This window comes from Sylvia atricapilla, chromosome 6 (genome assembly GCF_009819655.1).
Source record: "Sylvia atricapilla isolate bSylAtr1 chromosome 6, bSylAtr1.pri, whole genome shotgun sequence".
NCBI classification, from domain to species: Eukaryota; Metazoa; Chordata; class Aves; order Passeriformes; family Sylviidae; genus Sylvia; species Sylvia atricapilla.
In genome coordinates this window covers 57,079,090-57,098,325 of record NC_089145.1, presented here as the reverse complement: position 1 = coordinate 57,098,325, position 19,236 = coordinate 57,079,090, and the positions used below count along the sequence as shown (strand labels likewise).

The 19,236-nt window shown below is 49.1% G+C and overlaps 1 protein-coding gene across 2 annotated transcripts; it reads left to right on the top strand.

The window, feature by feature from the left end:
- Window positions 1–819: 819 nt before the first annotated feature.
- BATF (basic leucine zipper ATF-like transcription factor) lies at window positions 820–12,990 on the top strand. Of its 2 annotated transcripts, XM_066322025.1 has the most exons (5): window positions 820–1,863; window positions 5,256–5,393; window positions 6,572–6,909; window positions 8,691–8,795; window positions 11,135–12,990. In XM_066322025.1, the coding sequence occupies exons 3-5, from the start codon at window positions 6,844–6,846 to the stop codon at window positions 11,339–11,341; spliced, it is 378 nt and encodes a 125-aa protein (XP_066178122.1). In that variant the 5' UTR covers window positions 820–1,863; window positions 5,256–5,393; window positions 6,572–6,843; the 3' UTR covers window positions 11,342–12,990. The 2 variants fall into 2 exon arrangements, with proteins under 2 accessions (XP_066178122.1, XP_066178123.1); XM_066322026.1 differs by lacking the exon at window positions 820–1,863 and having other exon boundaries at window positions 5,164–5,393.
- The last annotated feature ends 6,246 nt before the right edge of the window (window positions 12,991–19,236 follow it).

The following is a 19,236-nucleotide window of genomic DNA, read 5'->3' as shown; positions in this document are numbered from 1 at the left end:
AACGTTATACACTCAAGAGTCATGTATTAATTTAAGAGACACCATCCGCCCCCATGCCACGAATCATGGCTTCAACCAAAGCCCTGTGAACATCAGATCCTCCATCAGGCATTGTTCACCCCCTGATTTTTGCTGCTTGGTTGTTGCAGTTGGGTTCGCTGCAGCAGTAGCAGAGTGTCAAGGTTGAGTCCTGTTGCCACCATGTTCAGGCTGAACAGCCGTGCCTCTCCTGCTCCTGTATCACCTGGAAATGCACACACTTGGAAGCACAAAGGAAGCTGGGGCCGTGGCCCCTTGCCATCACCAGTAAGTCTACCCCTGGGTGGATCAGCCCTTCTGGTTAAACGGGTCACTGCCCTTCCTCTTTGGGCCTTCCCCGTCATCACCGAACGAGACTGCCACCGAGATGAGTCAAACCGTCAGACAACATCTGCGCCCCGCGCACAGCACGTCCATGCGCTTGGATAGTTCAACTGCTGGGCTCAGCCCCGGCAGCGGAAGCAGAGAAACCCTGGCTGACTGGGGGGCGTCTGGTAGCTGAACCTTTTCAGTGTCCCAAGCACAGCTGGGTGACCTGGTTCGTTTTTCGACCGATCCCAGAAGGTAGACAAGGCCTGTGAAGACAGCGGTGAGAGAAAGGTTGGCCTTGAAAGGATGTACTCTACCAGGGTTTGACAGCTGCTGACCTGGAGACTCTTGTAAGTGTACATCTGAGTGTTTGCTCATGAGCTGCTAAGCCCTTGCCAGAAACAGATTAGAGGTTGGTCAACTCAATATACAACCAGTTGATCTGTTCAGGACAGAAGGAGAACGTGGTTCATCCCTTCAAAATAGCCTGGAGTGAACTCTAATAATTTCAGTCTTGAGACGGAAACTCCCGTGTATGCAGGAGGTCTGACCCTGCCAACCTCCTGTCAACCCTTCAGCTCAATCCAGGCTTGCTCTTCCTCTCCAGTTGGGTCAGATGGATCCCATCTACCTGGTACTCAGTGTCCATATCTGGAAAGCTAGCCCATTTGGCACTTTCTTTCTACAGTTTCCTTCTTTTAAAATATGGGAAAAAAAAAAAAAAAGGCATTACTAATGACATTTAAAAAAATCCACATAAAAGTGGCAAAGCAAAGTACTGAAAACCTGGAAATTGCCAGAAATGGGTTTGCCTGGGCAGCCTAGCTTCAGCTGTCTTGTGCACATGATCACTTCCTACATTTTGCACTGGATTGCCACCTCTTCAGCACCCAGGCTGGACCCTGGCTAGAGGGAGCAATAAGCTGAACAGCTAGGCTACCTCCTTTCTTGGCAGGGCTGGGAAACTCCTATCAAGTTGGTGAAGCAAGAGGCTGCAGAAAGAAAGGTGGTTCTCCTGGGCAGACAGCTGCTGCCTCCCTGGAGAGCTGGGTCTGTGTCTACCTTCCTTGAAGTTACTCTGTGAGTTGGTGAGCCACATAAGCAAGAGCTTTCACAGGAGCAGCCGTGTCTTCCTCGTTCCCCAAGCTGCTTTACAGAAGTGCTGAAGATTTGCAGATGCAGTCACAGACATCAGGATCTGGAGTTTGACTAAACTTAGTGCTATACAGTGCCAAATCCATAACAAAATTTAGTTCTAGTTGGTTCAAAATGTGTATCCAAAATGAATGAGTGCTAATGACCGAAATCTCTTTTGTCTCTTGTTTTCCACCTGTTAAATAGGTATGACTCCATCCCCTCATCCCCAGCTCCAGACCTGAAAAGTGGCTGAGAAAACAGCTTCATTAATAACCCTGAGACACTCATCTAGTGCTGAAGTGATGAGCATTAGAAAGAGTCCATGAAGAAATGGAAAAGCAGGATGTTGGAGCATGCTGACTGCAGGACAAGATAAAGGTAACACAACCATCCCAGGGGAATACACCCTAGTGGATCAGGCAGCCACAGAGAACAGCATATTATGCAGCATAAGGGCATAAATGCAGTGTGCTTTAAGAATTTAATTGTGGGATTTCTAGATTTTGAGTGCTTGACTTACAGCCCTTGTCATTTATCAGACATTCCGGGTGTAAAGTACCTGTTTATTGTACACTGGCTGGTAAGGACTGAAAGTGTTGGTGTTTGCTCTGTGCCAAGTGGGATGAATTTGGTGGGACTATGCTTCAGCTCTCCTGGCACAACCTCACTCTCACACTCAGCTCAGTGAAGATAAAATAGCCCTGGTGAAAGAGGCTGGAGAAGCTGCACATGTTGCAGACAGGACCACATGTGCTGGCAGAGCAGGACGTGGCAGAAGCATCTTGTAGAGAGCAGGGACATTGTTCAACACAGCCTTTCACTTAACATCTCTTCTCAGCCCTGATTTCTATGCAAAAGTCTTCAAACTCGTGTTAAAAATTATAAATAAATTGTTGCAATTGTCCAAATATTGTAAGAAATTATTTGCATAAAATGCTACATGTGAAGCAGAAACAACCTTGGTGGTTTACAGGAGGCTGAACTGCTCTAGGCTGGATTTTTAAATAGCACGATGCACTGAATGGTTGTGCAAACGAGATGAGTGAGGTGCATGGGGTGAGATGCTATTTTGAATGTTGTTGTCATAAGCCTGCTGCAGGCAAGAGCTCTGGACCTGGTTTACAAGGAAACTCCAGCACCCACCTGTGCTGAGAAAGGGGGTTGCACATATGGGACATAGAAATAAAATACTCCATGTGCTCTCTTGGTTCTGAGGAGCCCATCCTAGTAGCACCTCTTTTTTTTTTTTTTTCTCTCCCCTTATTTAAACTGTGGGAACATAACTCATAACATAATCCATCCCCTCACAGAGGCAGGATTCAACCTGGACTTCTTTTGAGAGATGTTTCTTCCCAGCCACTTCATGTAAAGGGGCTTGAATAACTTTCCTGAATTTCCCATCCTGTGGTCTTCCTAACCTCATCTTGCTTCAAATGTCAGATCTCCATCTTTCCTGCTGCAGTTGGAGCCTGTTGCTTCTTACCTTGCTTTGGCTGCACAGAAACCAGCTGACCACCCTTTCCATTACAACATATGACTGCTCTTCCTCACCACCCACTTCCCACCCCCAAGGCATCTCTTTTCTAGGCTAAATGGGCCCGCTTCTTCACTCCTTTCTCTCAGTGCAATATTTCTGTGTGTTCATCCTTTGTTTTGTTTTCTTCCAGACTACTCCACTTCTTGGCCTGGGGCTCTGAATGGGTCCTGTCAAGGCTGCACAAGGCAGTCATCTCCTCTACCTTGCCCCAGAACCCCAAGCTAATCCCTGACCCCTTTGCTGCTGGCAAAGCTTCAGTTTTCAGTCCTCTGCATCCCCTGGATTTTTCACTGCTGTTCTGTTGCCCCATCGGTTATTCCTCAGATCTTCTACCTACAGCTCACTTTGCTTTACATTTGCATTTGCTCTTGCTGAACTGCATCTTGCTGCTTTCAAACCATTGCTCTGCAGTCTAGATCACACTAAGCCTGGCTCCAGAGTCCCTGCAGCCACTCTGTCCTAGGAGAACAAGACTCCTAGGAGAACAAGACTCCCTTCAGCATTGCCTGCTGTAATTCACAAGGGACGAGTACAGGACTGGTTGGTCCTGTCCTTGCCCTAAAACCTCTGGAACCATCCTTTTTTTCATCAAGGTACTGGTATGGCAGTAGCTTAGGACTGGGGAGTTTTTCCAGTGCCACTGACAGCGATTTCACAGCTCCTGTGATTGAGCTCAAAGAAAACTAAATGATTGCAGAGAAAAGTTGCAGAAAGAGGGAATATTATTCACAGTGTAAATTTAGTCAGCTAAGTCAAGCACAGAGATTAGGAGACTGATTTCTGAAGCTCCCCCTCACAGCGTGGGGGAGCCTGGGCAGGGGCAGCAGGAAATCAGTTCCCCACGTTTTGCCTGCAGCAGGTGCCCAGGTCAGTTCCCACAAAGCTGTGAGCGGATGCTGGTGGAGCCATACTGGTGGTTTCTGCTGCTCTGGGTTGGGGAATCACACCTCTGACCAGAGAAATGGCAGGGGCCCCTCACTGCCTATGAGGAGACAACATGGGTCCAGCCCAGCCCACAGAAGTGCTGTGAAGGCTCTGCCCATCTTCCCACCAGGAGACACTTGTCTCGCTTATTTATCTGTTCATAAGTGGCAGGAACTCATAAACATCATGGCCAGTTCAAGGGAAAAGAGTGTGTTTGGACAAGGCAGGAAAAGGAATGCTCTCTTAGTCCTGGTCAGAAAGACCAGGTGTCCAAACCCTCTCCCATGCTGTTGCTTTCTCCTGAAGTATCTTCATCAGCTCTGAGCAAACCAAGGTGAACTCAAAACCTTCCTCCTGTGGATCAAAGAACATGATCAAAGGCTATGGCCTTTGCCATAACCACGTTCTGGGCAGTTTTGCACTGACTGTCCAGCTTCTGCCAGGACACTCAGCTTCCCTCACCACCTTCTGCCAACAGCTCCACACCTTCCCAGATGCCTCCCAGATGCTGGCCCTGCTAGGTGCAAAAGGAAGGAGTTCAGCTAATTTGTCCAATAACGAATAAGGATATTTTTCTGAGGAAGGGGTTCCCTCCATCCAGCAGCCTGCAGAGCAAGACAGCCAGGCAGACTCTGAAACCTGCTCACCAGCAGAGGAGTGTGGTTTCCTCAGGAGAGTGGGAATCCACCAATGCACTTCCTGGAAAGGAAGTGCCACACAGGGTTGCAGAGTTCAAAGGAAGTGTAGTGATGCAGCGAGCTAATGGATCCTTCAAGGGTTGTGCTGCTATCCAGTGCCTTGGGAGGCCTGAACCCAACACCTCTCCTCTCACTGATGCCTTTGGCTACTCCATTTCTGGAGCCAGCTGCACCAGAAGAGCCCTGTGTGCTACAGAGGGGATGTGCTTCCAGGAAATTGGGTCCCTCAGTGTGAGTCATGCCAAGAAAACACTTGCAGCCATGTTAAAAAGTGTGGTGGATCCTAGCATTTCCATATAGCACAGCAGGAGGAAAAATACACTCAGTGCTGTGAAGTGTTCAGATAAAAGGGCTAAGAGTAGAACACCAGTGCCACAGGATGTTTCTAAAAATGGAAATGGGTCAAAAGGGAGTAGTTTCCCTACTGGAGCAAAGTCAGGTTTCCCTGAGCCACCAAGCCCCATGCAGTTCTTGGTTTTAGCTATGTTTAATCCTGTATGGGCTCCATGTGTAGCAAGGATGGGGAGAAATGCTAGCAGTGCCCATGCAAGTCTGCACTGTGTTCCAAGCACGTGCTTCTCTGCTAGTGTGTTTTTTGTGCTGCAATACAGAAATTATTTCCAATACTTTCCCAAATGATGACTGCATCTCAAGTGCCCTGACCTATGTCCTGCTGCTGAGACTTGCTAGCAGTTCCTACCTGAAGGCAGGAGAAATTCAACCAAAAGACCCACAGGCAACAAAAATCAGTAAGCTGGGAACTGAGAATTGCTGTTTTCCACAGGAGTGGGTTACTGTAGGTGGGTTCATGGCTGTTTCCAGATCTGCTCCTTATTGCACATGCAAGAACTTAGCAGCTCCAAAGTTGTGTGCTCCTGCCTGTGGATGGAGAACCTTGTTGGCATGTGGTCCTGCCTCACCCTGCTGGATCTGGTGGCCTGGTGATGTGGTGAGCAGATCAGAAAGCAAATGGTCCTTGCTTTGGCACATTCTGCTGCTGCATTGTCACCTACAGAGCCACTACCATGGGGTACTCCAAGGATATCCCTGAAGCACTGCTGTCCTAGGGGCTGATGCCACATCTTCAGTCTTCTGAGGCATGTACCAAGGACAGAAGCAGTCCTAGAGAGCACAGCTGGTGGGAGGATGACAAAGAAGGGGATCCAAAGCAGCTTCTCCTTGCTGCTGTCTGCATGGGCTGATCCATAGATATATCTTTATATTTACAGCACTTTGTCTGCCAGGTTTGATAGCCCCTTAAGGGCCAGTAGTGACATCCTAATGAATGTTTTAAAGTGCTAAGGCCCTTTGCTTTGTAGAAAACACTACTCCTACCCAACCCAGTCCAAATGTTCTATGATCCTGAGCCTTTTTCTTCTTAAATGGGACTGGTGCTACAACCGTGCCCACATGAGCCAACTCAGGCAGTGTTTGTGTGGCACCTGCTCAGGGTGCCCGTCCCCTCCCTGGGACCCACGTCAGTGGTGTCGGGGGCGGCAGGAGGGGGTGGCTGGGTTGTGGGGAGATGTGTGGCTGCTTGGGAATTTCCTCTGCTGCATCGGGGTGACTGAGGTTGCCTGGGGTTGGATTGACCTCCTGCCTGCATCGGGCCGGAACACAGTGCCCGTGGAATTTCTGGGGCTCCCGGAGCCACCTCCTCCTCACTGCCCTCCTTTGAGGGTCCAGGTTTCACAGCCAGAGCTGGGGCTTTTCTTCCTTTCCATCTCTGCTGTTTGTCTCAGAGAAAACCCATCGCGTTGTTTTCAACTGCCTGAAGGTGTTTTTCGGGGGTTTTTCAGGCTATTTTGAAGCTCATTTTTCCCAGATGTACTTTTTTTTTTTTTCTTGTTCTTTTTTTTTTTTTTAATTGGGTTTTTTTTTTTTTTTAAGAAAAATTCTTCTGTAACTTTTCTTCTTTGCCCTAAAGTTTCCGGCCACGTGACTTTCAGCTTACATCCCTGAGGTTCTGAGAAACCACAGGAGGCAGAGACCTAAAGGGAAGGTGCAAGGGGCTCTGAGAGGAGAGGCAGCGAAAGTGTCATAGTGCTGGGCAGGAGGACAGAGTGAGAGCAGGGAGCCAAGGGCCACATCAGAGGTGACAGAGGAGGACAGAGGAGAGGCAGAGAAGCAAGACAGAAAGCAGGCACACCAAGAGCACAAAGGAAGCTGAAGAGACCCTGGGAGCCAGAAACAGCAGCTATGCCCCACAGCTCCGACAGCAGTGATTCCAGCAGCTTCAGCCAGTCTCCCCCTCCCAGCAAGCAGGTAAAGCCCTTCCCCAGCTGTCCCCAGTGATTTCAGGGTGGGCTATGGGTGGGCACGAAGTAGGGTGGCACCCACTGTCGGTGTTTTCACCGTGCAGTGTGGCACAGCTTTCTAAGAATGGCTGCGGGGACAGATGTGCAGGGCTCAGCCAAGGGCCCTGGCAGAAGCTCCAGCCACTGGGCTGGGGATGGGCAGAGAGAGATGACTCGGTCACCTGGGGCTGTACCAGCTGGGACCAGCACCCCAGGCACCGTGGATCCTGTGATACATGCCAGGCAGGAAGCTTTGGCTGACCTGGTGCTCTGGTGAGGAGCCTGAGAAGGCACCTCCTGGCCATGGACCAGGGTGGCTCAGGGACAACCTGCCTGCTTCCTGCTTCTGTGGACAGGGCTCAGGAAAGCCCTGCTACTTTGGATCTGCTTTCTTTACTCTTCAGTCTCAGCTGTTTTTCATGTCAGTGATGCTTCACAGAGGGATTTTGTTTTGTTGCATTGCATACCTTAGTGGTAGGTCTTTTGCTGGCAGATGCAGACACAAGCCTGAGGTATCCTCACTGCCTCTTCTAGCTAAACTTGATTTTATCTGTCATTTGCCACTTCTCTAGGGCTGGCAACAAGAGCAAGTGCCTCAGACTTTGCTCAGAAATCTTGCGGTTCATCAAGGTAGATGATTTTTGGCTTCCAAACAAGGATGGGAATGCATCCTGGCTTGCATCCTGGTAAAGACAGGGATAAAGCACAGGATTTTCCAAAGGATAGGAACTGGACTCGATGCAAGATATAGGAGCTGCTATATCTGAGACATTTTCAGGGCACTGAAGGCAAGGATAGAACGGTTAAGTTCAAAGAAAAATATCTGGGGTTGGGGGAGGGGGGAGAGGATGTGGACAGATAGATGGGCTGGGAAGATAACTTTTGTGGCTGAATTTTGTAGTCTTGTGGAGAAGTGGTGGTGTGAATGTTCAAGAGTCCACAAGAGGGGCAGTGCAATATGAAAATAGAAGATGAAAGTCTGTGTGACACAGTTTCAACCGTCAGAAGGACCAGATCTCAGCAGAGAATGGCTGGTGCATGAAGCTCATGAGCTGAAGCTTGGAGACCTCTGTTCACCCCTGCCTAAGAGTCTTGGGTGTGTTGCAGTCAGCACTGCAGGCATTGCTAACAGGGGACTCCAGAAAAGAGCAAGGAACAGAGAGAACAGAGAGGTGGAGCAAATAAGATCTGTGTTAAAACCAAAAGCTCTGAGTCTGTCTGGTTAAACAAAGCAGGGGCCATATTGTGTTGTGAGGGTCTGCAAAAAATAAAGCCTGAGGCAGAAGGGTGCTGGGGAAGAGAGGGACCTACAGGGGTGAAAAGAGGAAAACACGGGCTGAACATCTGGGATATGGTATATCCAAGGAGCTGGAATGTCTGCAGTGCCATTACCCTGCAGAGAGACAGGAAAGGAAAAGGTTTTCTGTACAAGAATTCAAATTGTCTTTTTTCCAGAGGAAGGTCCTTACTCTGGTCCATCAAACTATATTCCAGGTCAGTGTGTTGGTGAAGGGAGAGTGGTCATTTCCCAGCAGTTCTGGGATCCTCAAGAATGTCAGATGTGCCCCTGCTGGCAACAGGGGTACTAAAAGCATCACACATCGCCTGGGCTACAGCTTTATACTGGTGTGGAGGGTGTGTCCTTTGCTTCAATGATGTTATCTGCTGTGTCCCTTTCCCAACTATTGCCCTGCAGAAGAAGGGTGAGGGAGAGGATTACCCTGTCATTTCCATGCCTTGTTTCCCCAGGACTCTTCTGATGACGTGAGGAAAGTCCAAAGGAGGGAGAAGAATCGCATTGCTGCCCAGAAGAGCCGCCTGAGGCAGACCCAGAAAGCAGACACACTGCACTTGGTGAGCACTCCCACCTTCCCCTGGTGCTTTTCCCCTGGGACTCGGAGCAGAGATGCTCGGTGGAGGCAGGACAGGAGAAGTCAGGCCAGGGCAGGATGTAGGAGTCAGCTCTTGCAGTGAGAGCACACAGCCCAGAATGACTGCCACTGAAGCATTTGGTTTTGCAGCTAGTTTTGAATCCAACTTTATCTCTCAGTCTTTCATTACTGATTTCCTTTCCTAACCTCTTCTGACTGAGCTCTTTGAAAGCACAGTCTCAGCTGGGTTGGCTCTCTCCAGGTTTGAGATTCATGCCACCACTTATGCAGAGGTGCAAGAGCACACAAAGACACTTCAATGTGGCACTGTGGGCACTGCCAACAGCTCTTCCCGGTGTGAGGAATTAGATAGCTGCCTTTCAGGAGGGATGGTCACTTCTGGCTGTGTGTGTTTGGGCAGGCCTGTGCAGTCAGTGTTGGAGCATAAGGGCTGGGATGCTCTGCATTTTGCACAGTGGTAGGTGCAGCCCCAAGTATTTTGGGCCACTGCTGGGAAGGATGAAGAACATGCAGCCTGCAGTGGCCAGAAACTATCCTCATCCTTGTGCTGGGCTTGACTGTCCTCTAAAAAGTGGTAGTTGAGCTCATGTTTGAAAAAAACTTCCTTTGATTTAGCAATCTCCATATTCCCATTATTGGAAATAATTCTTGAGGATCCAGTTCTCAGCCTTCCTCCTTACACAGTGCCCTTAGTCCATGGTTGGAGCTAGGTTTAAGACAGAGATTTCACTCTTTTCTCAGTAGCTGATGAACCTTCTATCTCTAGGCTGATTCCATTACATCAGCCAGCAGCAATTCTTTCTGAGAGAGGTGAAAAATACCCTTTCCTTGGGGTCAGTGCTCTCTCCACAGTAATCCTAGAGGTAGGTATGGGCTCTGAGCTTCCTCCAGGAAAATCTGCCTAGCTGTGCCCCTAACAGAATTGGGCTGCTTTGATTATGAGATTAATACTGCTCAGCTAACACTGATAGCACACAGTCCTTGCCTGCCCATTTGGATGGGGCACTGGGGCTAAGTCCACTTTGGATCTTGACAGGCAGATGAAAAAATGTAGGGAGGCAAGTAGATGATGGATGGTAAATTTCTGCTAGGATTTTTTCAATTCCAGTGGACACCCTGCTGTTCCTGGGTTCATTCCCTGAGCACTCTTCTTTGCCTTTGGTCGATTCTGCATCAGGGCCTTTGTTTTTCTGACGTTGTTCTTCACAGACAAGCATGGCTCCTTTTGAGCTATGGTGATATGAAAGGAGGCACCAGCTCCATCTGCCCCAGGGTCTTCTAGCTTGTGTTTTGAGGGGAATGAGTCATGGGAAAGCTGGGGGTCCGGGCCCTTAGGTAATTCCCATCAGTTCCTGAGTTCAACAACAGTCATGATTTCCAAACCATTTGGTGATGCCTTCGAGATGCTGTTTGCTGTGTGAGCTCCTGCTGTGGCAGCAGCTGTAATTGCTGGGTGCACTTCAACCTGTGCACAGAGTGGGCACCACCAGGAACCAGCGTGGCAGCAGAGGGGTGAGCAGAAGGTTCACTTTGACAAGGTGGTGGTGCAGCTTTCCAGAACCTCCAAGTGCTGGGTCTTGCTTTAGCTCTCTCAGCTGAATTTCCAGTCCTCTGGTCCTGCCCAGGCTGCTGGCTCCATGGTCAGTTCATGCCTGCAATGCTCCAGCCTGGAGCTGGCTGCACTTCAGCAGAAGCAGAGGTAGCAAAGGCTTTGATGCTCTCAGTACTGTTGAGACATAGCTGAGCATCATTATTAACCCCTTTGTTGTTATTCTCATTAATACCAGTATTAATTCAGTTCTTCTGAGGCCTTAGTTTCTCTTTTCTTCTGACTCAGGCGTCTCCCCTTCCTCCCCATCTCGCTGCCGCTTTCCTCGGCCGCTCGCAGGAAGCAGTGAGTCTCTTCTTTCCAGGGCCACGGCAGGTTTCCTGTGGCAGGTGGTTTTCTGGTTAAAGACGGCGGTTATTCAACGTGCTCTCCCGCTGGGGGCTGGGAAGAGCCCGGAGATGTCTGTGTGCGAGAGAGGGAGCGAGAAAGCCTGGGCGGGAGCAAGCCGCAGTCAATTCTCGTAAGCCGGGGCTGGGGAGCGTGGCTGGGGCTGCCGGCATCGCACCCACACCCGGCCCGGCCAGCTGGCGGAGGAGGGTTTGCCCAGGCGTGGCTCTGCGATGAATTTACCAGAAATAAAGCATTCTGGAAATTCTGCGGGGCAGAGGAGGTGAAGTACCGCAACCCTCAGGTCTCTATCTCGTCGCCGTGGGTCCCATGCTGAGGAAGCCCCTGTGGTTTTGTCTCCTCAGGAGAGTGAAGATTTGGAGAGACAGAATGCTGCCCTGCGCCGGGAGATCAAGCAGCTGACAGAGGAAATGAAGCACTTCACCTCGATGCTGAGCTCCCATGAACCGCTCTGCTCCATCCTGACATCCCCTCCACCGCCTCCAGAAGTGCTTTATGCCACACACTCTTTTCACCAGCCCCACATTAGCTCCCCACGCTTCCAGCACTGAGCCAGCCAGCGGGACAGAAGCCTGCCAGCTCCACCGATGGAGGAGTAACTTTGTGGGGCTTGCTTTTCCATCCAAGGGAAGGAATTGGACAGATGGACATTCCTCCTTAAAGTATGTATTCTGAGTGACTTGCCTAAGACTTGCTCCCCGTGCAGAAATGGCAGAGCCACCATGAGGTGCCTTTGGACAGTTTCCAGCTTGGATTCTGGGAGGAAGGGGCAGTCACAAAAGGGCACCAACCCCATTCTCTGGCCCTTGTTTGGGGAGACTCCCAGGAGTGTGCAGCACCGGCAGCCTCCACAAGAGGCACGCAACAGCCAGACCTCCAGGAAGAGGAGAGGGAGCAGGGATGGAGGGGAAGGTTGGGGGCCACAGAGTGTCAGGGCAAAGCTGGTTTATTTTTTTAAAATAAAGATTGAAAATGCTTAACTCTTTGTTTCCAAAATAGGATTTGAGTCACTCCTAAGGCCTGGCATGATACAGTGAAGACACAGGCAGCAGGAGGGGAGAACTTGGAGCCCAGAAAACAGCCCTGCATGCATAGGGGTCTCATCCAGGGCAAGCCAACCAGAGGCCCACATTTAGAAGGGGAGCCCATGGATGTGGGCTGGGCAGGCTGAGGAGTGATGGTTTCTGGGGTGATGAGGTCCCTGGGGAGGATAGGTCTCTCCTTGCTGCAGGGCTGGACCTGGCTAATGACTGTGACATGCCACGTAGTATCACAGGTCTCTTCTCTGCTGAGCCCCTCAGCTCCCTGCTGCTGGTGGCTATGCCTCCACGTGCTCCCCTTGCATGTGTGGAGGTGCACTGCCGTGTTGTGTCAGCTCACAGGCAGGTCTTGGTGGGCTGCTGGAGCCTTCAGTTTGGCCAGCAGCACAGCTGGGAAGGAAGGAGCATCAGGGCATGGAGGGAGCTGGTGGTGTTTTCCTGGTGCATACAGGAGAAGCAGGACCTAGCAGGACCCTTGCTCCAAGGGACCCTGCTGAGGCATGTAGCTGCAGCCTACATTCTTTCCCCTTGCCCATCGGTCACAGCTTTACAAAAGGCTGCTGCACTACCTCATGCATTGAAACTGATGAAACTTGAAAGGTCAGAGAGGAGTATATTAGTACTTCTGAGTCTGATTTGTTGGAAACACGAGCCAGTCCATACAAGCAACCTCTGCACCTTACCCCACACCAGCCAGCAGCCCACTGATCAGCCCCACTCCACACACGAGGCTGAAGCCCATCTGGCAGTGGTTCTGTTGCTAACAGTGGCTCAGCACTGCTGCCATCTTCAAGAAGCATCAGCTGCAATCTTTTCAGCATAGAGTACCACAAGCAGTGCTGCTGATATAGGCTTTTAAATGAGGGAAATAGACCCAATTTGTAGATATCCTTCTTGCAGGCACAGAGAAGCAGCCTGTTTGTGGGAGCTGACAGTGGTCAGAACATGGATTCTTAGGCTCCAGGCAGTGCCTTGAAGCCTGTGGGAAAGCCAAGGACAAAACTCACTCAGTCTGGCCTGGAAAATCATGAAGAGAAACCCAAAACCATCCCTATAAACAATCCCTGTAGATAGTCTCCTCCTGACACCTAGTGTTTTTCCAACTTGTTTACTGGTAGAGATGCTTACAGAAAGGTGGTGCCCTTGAAGGACCAATCCTATTCATTTTACCAAAACACTGTATAAAAAGAATCTGTCTTTCAATACTTTGCTATAAGCCCTCCAAAAAACCGGAGTTCTACGTGTCATTATGTGAACTGTCCTGAATTGTAACGATAGCCCATTTCCAGATGGGTTTTCACAGCCCTCAAGAGCAGTTGGGTGAAGTCTGTAGTGCACCGTGCTGTGCACATTTTCTCTCTCTGGTTTGCAGTAGCAAGATGACAACCAAATACTGCCAGGTCTCAGCAAGATGTCCTCAGGATAGGCACAGGCAGCATTGTGATTTCTCCTGCCACAGTCTGTTCAGAGGTTTGTGAGCCTCCTGCCTCCAGTTTCTGTGCCAGCAGAAACTGTGGTCAGAGATGCCTGGTGTCAGCACACTGGCCTGGGTGTCACCTTATATCCGGGGTGTCACCTACAAAAGCAGTGCTGAGGCAATGGGTGATTGCACTGGCCCTCCCTGTCTGTGTGGCTCTGGGATGAGCACATTTAGGGAGGGACATAGGGAAGGACGGTGGTTATTGCAGCCAGGGACCCTGGTTTCTGCATATATGACGTGCACAATACATCTACAGGAACAATTTCAATGTGTCTACACCACCTCTCTCTGTTAGATCTCACACTAATAGGCTCCACTCTAAACATTGGTTCAACAAACAGAGCTGCTGATTCCTTGCACGGGCCATGCTTTGAGCCAGTCAGGCTACACAGGCTCTTCCCAAGGTGCTTTTCCCTGTAATTTCCCTTTAAGCCTGAGAGAGACAACTAACTCCAGCTCTAAATGAGATTGTCTTTACAGGGTCTGCTTCTGCTCCCTAAGCTTCTAATGGATTTTCTCCCAGATTTTTCACTATCACTTCTGCTGTTCCTTAGGGTTCTGATGTTCCCATGCTTCCTGGTTTAAAGGCAGAGAAAAAAAGCTACTGCTGTCTTGCTTGGGGCTTGCTGTGGAAGGCACTGCAGGCTCATGCTCTTCACTGGAGGATGCAACACAGTCCCACCAAAGCCTGCAGTGTTGCCTACAGTGAGAGATCTCCACCCTTGCTGTGACCTTTGTCACATTTTCTCATGGCTGTAGAATGCCAAGCTTGATTTTAGCTGCAGACAGAGAAGGTCCTGCCATGATGTACATGTCACCTATGCCCATTCAGATACGGAGCCAATATCTTTGCTGCAAAGCTGTCCAAGTCTAGATGCTTCAGGCTGGGTGGGGCTCTGTGGGAGCTGACAGTAGAATTGCTAGGCCCAGTCATATGTCTCAGGCATATTACTGCAACTCAGAGTGAAAATAACCAAATAGCAAGTGGTGAGACTGGGAGATGGGTTTGCAACAACATCCTCTCCAAAACCTAAACAATATTGTTGGCATCATCAGTCAGTGTGTCCTCCTTTTGCTCGCCTGACTGTGAGCTGGAAGCCTCCTACCAGTGCTGCACTCAGCAGTTTTGGCCAAACCAAGCCATTCTGGTGTTCGCTGGTCCTAAGAGACACATCTTCCAATCTGACTTGGCTTTGCCCCTGTCTTGCCCGCAAAAACCTGACCACAGAACATGATCTGCGTGGTTTTGACCTCTGCCTCCCTCTGTGAGGTACCTGATGCAGGCTTTTAAATGAGGGAAATAGACCCAATTTGTAGATATCCTTCTTGCAGGCACAGAGAAGCAGCCTGTTTGTGGGAGCTGACAGTGGTCAGAACATGGATTCTGGTACCTGGGAGGCAGTCTCTCTTTGTTATAAAGAATGGTTCTCCTGGGAGAATGTCCTTATCACCCAAGCAGCAAAGGACAACATATCATTTCTGCCCTTCCAAACAGTGTAGGGAAAAAAGATCATTTTCCCAAAGCTGTCTGCAGAGCTGCACGAACTGCTTGTTCCAGCTGTGCATGGAGATTCCTTCACATCTGTACTGGCGCTGTCTCTCGCTTCTATTTCCCGGCCTCTCTCAAGGCTCCTGACTCTCTACTTTTGGTTCCTGAGTAGCCAAGTGCCTGTCCTCTGGTGTGACCCTCACTGTTGGCCGCAAATGAACTCCAAATGAGCCTAAACGAGGAGCAAGGTGCAGGGAGGTGGCCGGGGCAATCACTGCCGATTGCTTGCCATTATCTGCTCCTCCCGGCAAAGCAATTCCTGTAATTTTCGTTTCCTTGGCATCTGGCATTCCTCAAGCGTTGCGTGTGTTATCTGGCCGTGCCCGGCCTTCGGGAGCACCGAGCTGCTGGCTGCCCCAAGGGAAGGGGACATTTCTGGGCACACAAATGGATACACCGGGTGATGTCCGGGGCTGTGGAAGCCTCTCCTTGCCCCAGCAGAATGTCAGCGCCTTTCTGCTGCGCTGCAGAGCCCCTCACTGAAATCCTCTCTGGAAGCAGGACGTGAACGAGGGGCTCACAGGAGGCTGGGAGGGTCTTTTCCAGCCGGGGAAGGAGGGAGACAGCTCTCTCCTGCTGAGAGCAGTGCGTGTGTGCTGGCCTCTGCTGGGCGGCGGGGAGCGCTCACAGCCGGCACCTGCGGCACCTCGGCACCGCCACCGGGGCAAGGCACACGCTGAACACCTCTGCCGCACATTTCGCTGTGGTTCCAATGTATTTATGCACTTGTCTCACGAATCCCATCTCAGAATTCTCTTCTGTTCGAGCTGCCAGCCTGTGCCAGCAAGAGATAACCTCCTGCGTGCCGAAGCGAAGCGTCAGCCCATAAAAGAGACCCTCTCCCTGCTTCCTTCATAGTGCCCAAAGCAGCACTAGTCATACAGAAACGCTGCCTGGATGCTAATGCTTCAGCACACAGAGATCAGCAATCACTGCTAGGAAACAAAGTATTTTTATAAATCATAGGCTGTCAGGAAGAAAAAAAAAAAAAACACCAAATAAACAAAGCAGGACATTGTTAAAATTTTCTCAGAGTGAACAGCCAGCCCTGTGCTCACTTTGTATTCTGCTGTGTGCCACCTTAGTGATTGTGGATCTGGAGGAGATTTGAGCAGTGAGGCAGTGTTATATGTATCCATGAAGTTTTTGTTGAGGTTACTCAAAACCCCTACAAAATGTTAGGGAGTATATATTCATTGCTTGCCAGGGCAGGGTCACAATTAGTATCTTAGGGTTAGAACATGAGACTATAATTTTTATCGCAGCTGATGTTACAGACACCAGCTCCTGAGAGTTCTCCTGCCTCAGAGACATCCATGCAGTGACTGAGACACCTTCCCCCCAACCCTTGTACCAGTTCTGTGCTTTTTGCTAAGACGCTGTCAACTTTTGTCCCCCCACAACAGTGGTGGTTTGGTGCCATGGTCCTCAGAATTTTTTCTAGGTTTGTTTTTTTTTTTTTTTTTTTTGCTGCGGGATGAGTGGGAGAAAGAAGAGGGAAATGCCTAAGTTCAGCAGTGAGGCCATGCACATTTCCAGCACTCTACTATTAATTAATGTCAGCTGCAAGCTATAGAAGATTAAAATCTTTTTCTCATGTCATTGCCATGAACTGGTATGACTCACTGAGATGGAGGCTGGAGGATGATGAGTAAGAAGGGCTTTTAGACTTCAAGGTTTGGTATTTGGGGTTAATCTGTGACCCTGATCTGGACAGGGCATGGAAATCTATGGCTGACTTTTGGGGCTAACTTAATCTTTTTTAACTTCTTTTATTCTGAGCTGAACAAAGAGATCTTCATATGTCATGTGCACGCCTGGTGCACAGCAGAGGAGTGAGGTGGGTTTGCTCCAATAACAGAGCTTATGCTCAGCTTTCCTCACAGCTGTATCTCCACAGCTTTTCACAAGCAGAGCTCGAGAACTGGGCTTAGGTACTCAAGCAGCTCAGCAGGCTAACCACAGTTACACAGTTTCTGGATTAGAGCTGGTTCTCATCCGGCCTGATCAGAGGACGGGGCAGAGCAAGTTGATGTTTTTGCAGAAGGCCATGCAGAGGTAGCACAAGAACCCTGTGTCTGGAGGGGTGTGTACTAACCAGAAATTGGCACCTTTGAGGCATCTTGCATTCAAGTGCTCTTCCATCCTGTGCGCTCCTTTTACATCTTTTTCTTGCTGCAAGGAGGCACCTGTGAATATTGGCACTTCAGCCATGCCCTCCCATCTACACTTACACGATTCATCCACACAAACATCACACCTGAACTGGACAGGGTTAAATGAAAACCATTGCTCTGTTAAAGCCAGGCTTTGAACAGGGAGATGGGATCTGCAAAGGAGTGTTCATTTCAAGGTGCTCTCCAGCAAGCCCTTGCAGCCCAGGCTGGAAGGTGTCAAACTGGCAGGGCCACACAAACCACCACTACTCTTTGTGCCCCTGTAAAATAGACACAAATGATGCATCCTCACTGAAGCTCCCAGAGATGGAGAGCTACACATGAAATATGCTAAATGGGAGCAAAACATTATTACCCTTCCCCGAGTTGTACTTCTGAAAGGCCAAAAGCTTTGGACAGTACAGGCTGGGTGCTCAGTTAGCCCCTGCACCACTTTGGTGGTTCTGAGGTCTGAAGTCTTCTCTAGATGAGATTTTAGACTGTGCAACTAAGCCATTGTGTTTTGTTTAGAGGAAGGTCGTTTTTGCGAAATTTTGAGTGCTGCAGATGTTGCCTGCTGCACTGTTGTGAATGGAGCTCTCCACCACTGTTCATGTATCCAGATCTTCACACTGAAAATGTAACAGGAAAGATTCTTAAGGGTTTAGGGCGTCAAAATAATTGTGTATCTAAACTACAGTAATAAATGAATCCATTGCCTTTATAAGCTGTATTCTGGGTGGCTCTTGGGATGCAGAAAGCTCTGGGAGCCAGCAGAGGGCTTGCAGGGTTCCCTGCTCCATCAGGGAACACCCCTGGCTGTGTCCAGCAGCCCTGCCAGCCCATGCTTCACTGTGTGTCTCCAGCTCAGCACTGAATCCACGTGTGACCCTGAAATGAGTGGCTCTGCCAGCTATTCGAGTCTTGTCTTTTGCTCTTATGATAAAACTCTGGAGAACTGGCCTCTGGAGAACTTCACTGAAGCAGTTTAGGTGCTGAACCCAAAAACAAAACCTTCTTCCTCCACTAACAAAGACCTTGCAATGTCTGTTGTGAAAAGTTGTGTGGGTATCTGCTGACAGTTCTTCTAGACCAAAATGCTATCAGCCAAAATGTGATAGAGCCATCTAAGAGGTAAGATAGTTAGGCTTTGTAAGTGCAATGATGAAATTTAGAGGCACAAATAACAAGCCTGAGTGTTTGAAAGCCTGGGACATCCTGTGATCCTTTGAGGTCAGACACTTCCCACTTAAAAGGAGCCTAGAGAACTGCATGGATGTAAAATCTGGTAGATCCTTGAGTACTTGCTTTTCCTTAGCAGTCTTTTTCTTTTGTTTACCTACTCCTTTGGATGTCTGAACAAGTGTGGAGAGAAAAGACACCAAGGAATTATACTTTTTCACAATAATTTTCTACAATACTTTGTGTATACCCCCCAAGCCAATTTTCTTCACCCATTCATTCGCTTTGCTTGTCACTGAGGCCTGCTGCCATCTGGATTATCATTGCTGTCACCATCCCTAGCATTTATATTTATATTTATTGGGTGGACTTTGAGAATAGCAAGCTTGTTGCAAGGCTTTACATAACATAAAGGAACTGTATGTACTAATTGGTCCATAAAGGCAGCATGTATTCCAAGAGTGTCAGTGCTGGATTTCTTGAGATCAGTAGGGAAGATTATAGAGGTTAGGCTCTACCTTACGGCCTGTACTGTTACACTTGATTTGGGTTCTGCTTCTTCCTCTGATTTAGTGCATTCCAATCTTCACAGACACTTTTGGCTCTAGGATCCTATAAGCTTTTTAGCACTTCTGTTAATCTCCATGTAAAGGAGATTTCCCTCTAGCTTTAAAATCCACTTCAAGGGGTTGTCCTGAAATATAAATAATTTTCCATGGCTAAGAAATTTTTATATAAATATGCTGTGATGAGGGAAATCCAAAAGCAGCTGCTCTGTTGCTTCGAGATGGGAAAAGAGGCATGTGAGTAGAAACAGATGCAGCAATAGAGGAGGAAATGCAAAGCACAGGGGTTTTATTTTAGTATTTTATAATTAGAAATCGGCAAATTATATAAAGGGGTGATTGAATAGTTCACAGAGTTAGTAACAAAACAGCCTTGAAATCCAAGGACAGGAGTTCAAGGAAGTGTGGGCCTATAGGAATGAAAAACCCTTGTCTGACTCAGTTTTGAGAAGCCAGTGTTGTTTCCCTGCCTG

Coding starts and splice junctions, on each gene's coding strand:
- BATF (XM_066322025.1), top strand. CDS start 6,844: ATGCCCCACAGCTCCGACAGCAGTGATTCCAGCAGCTTCAGCCAGTCT. Junction 6,910..8,690: donor CTCCCCCTCCCAGCAAGCAG/GTAAAGCCCTTC, acceptor TTGTTTCCCCAG/GACTCTTCTGATGACGTGAG. Junction 8,796..11,134: donor AAGCAGACACACTGCACTTG/GTGAGCACTCCC, acceptor TTGTCTCCTCAG/GAGAGTGAAGATTTGGAGAG.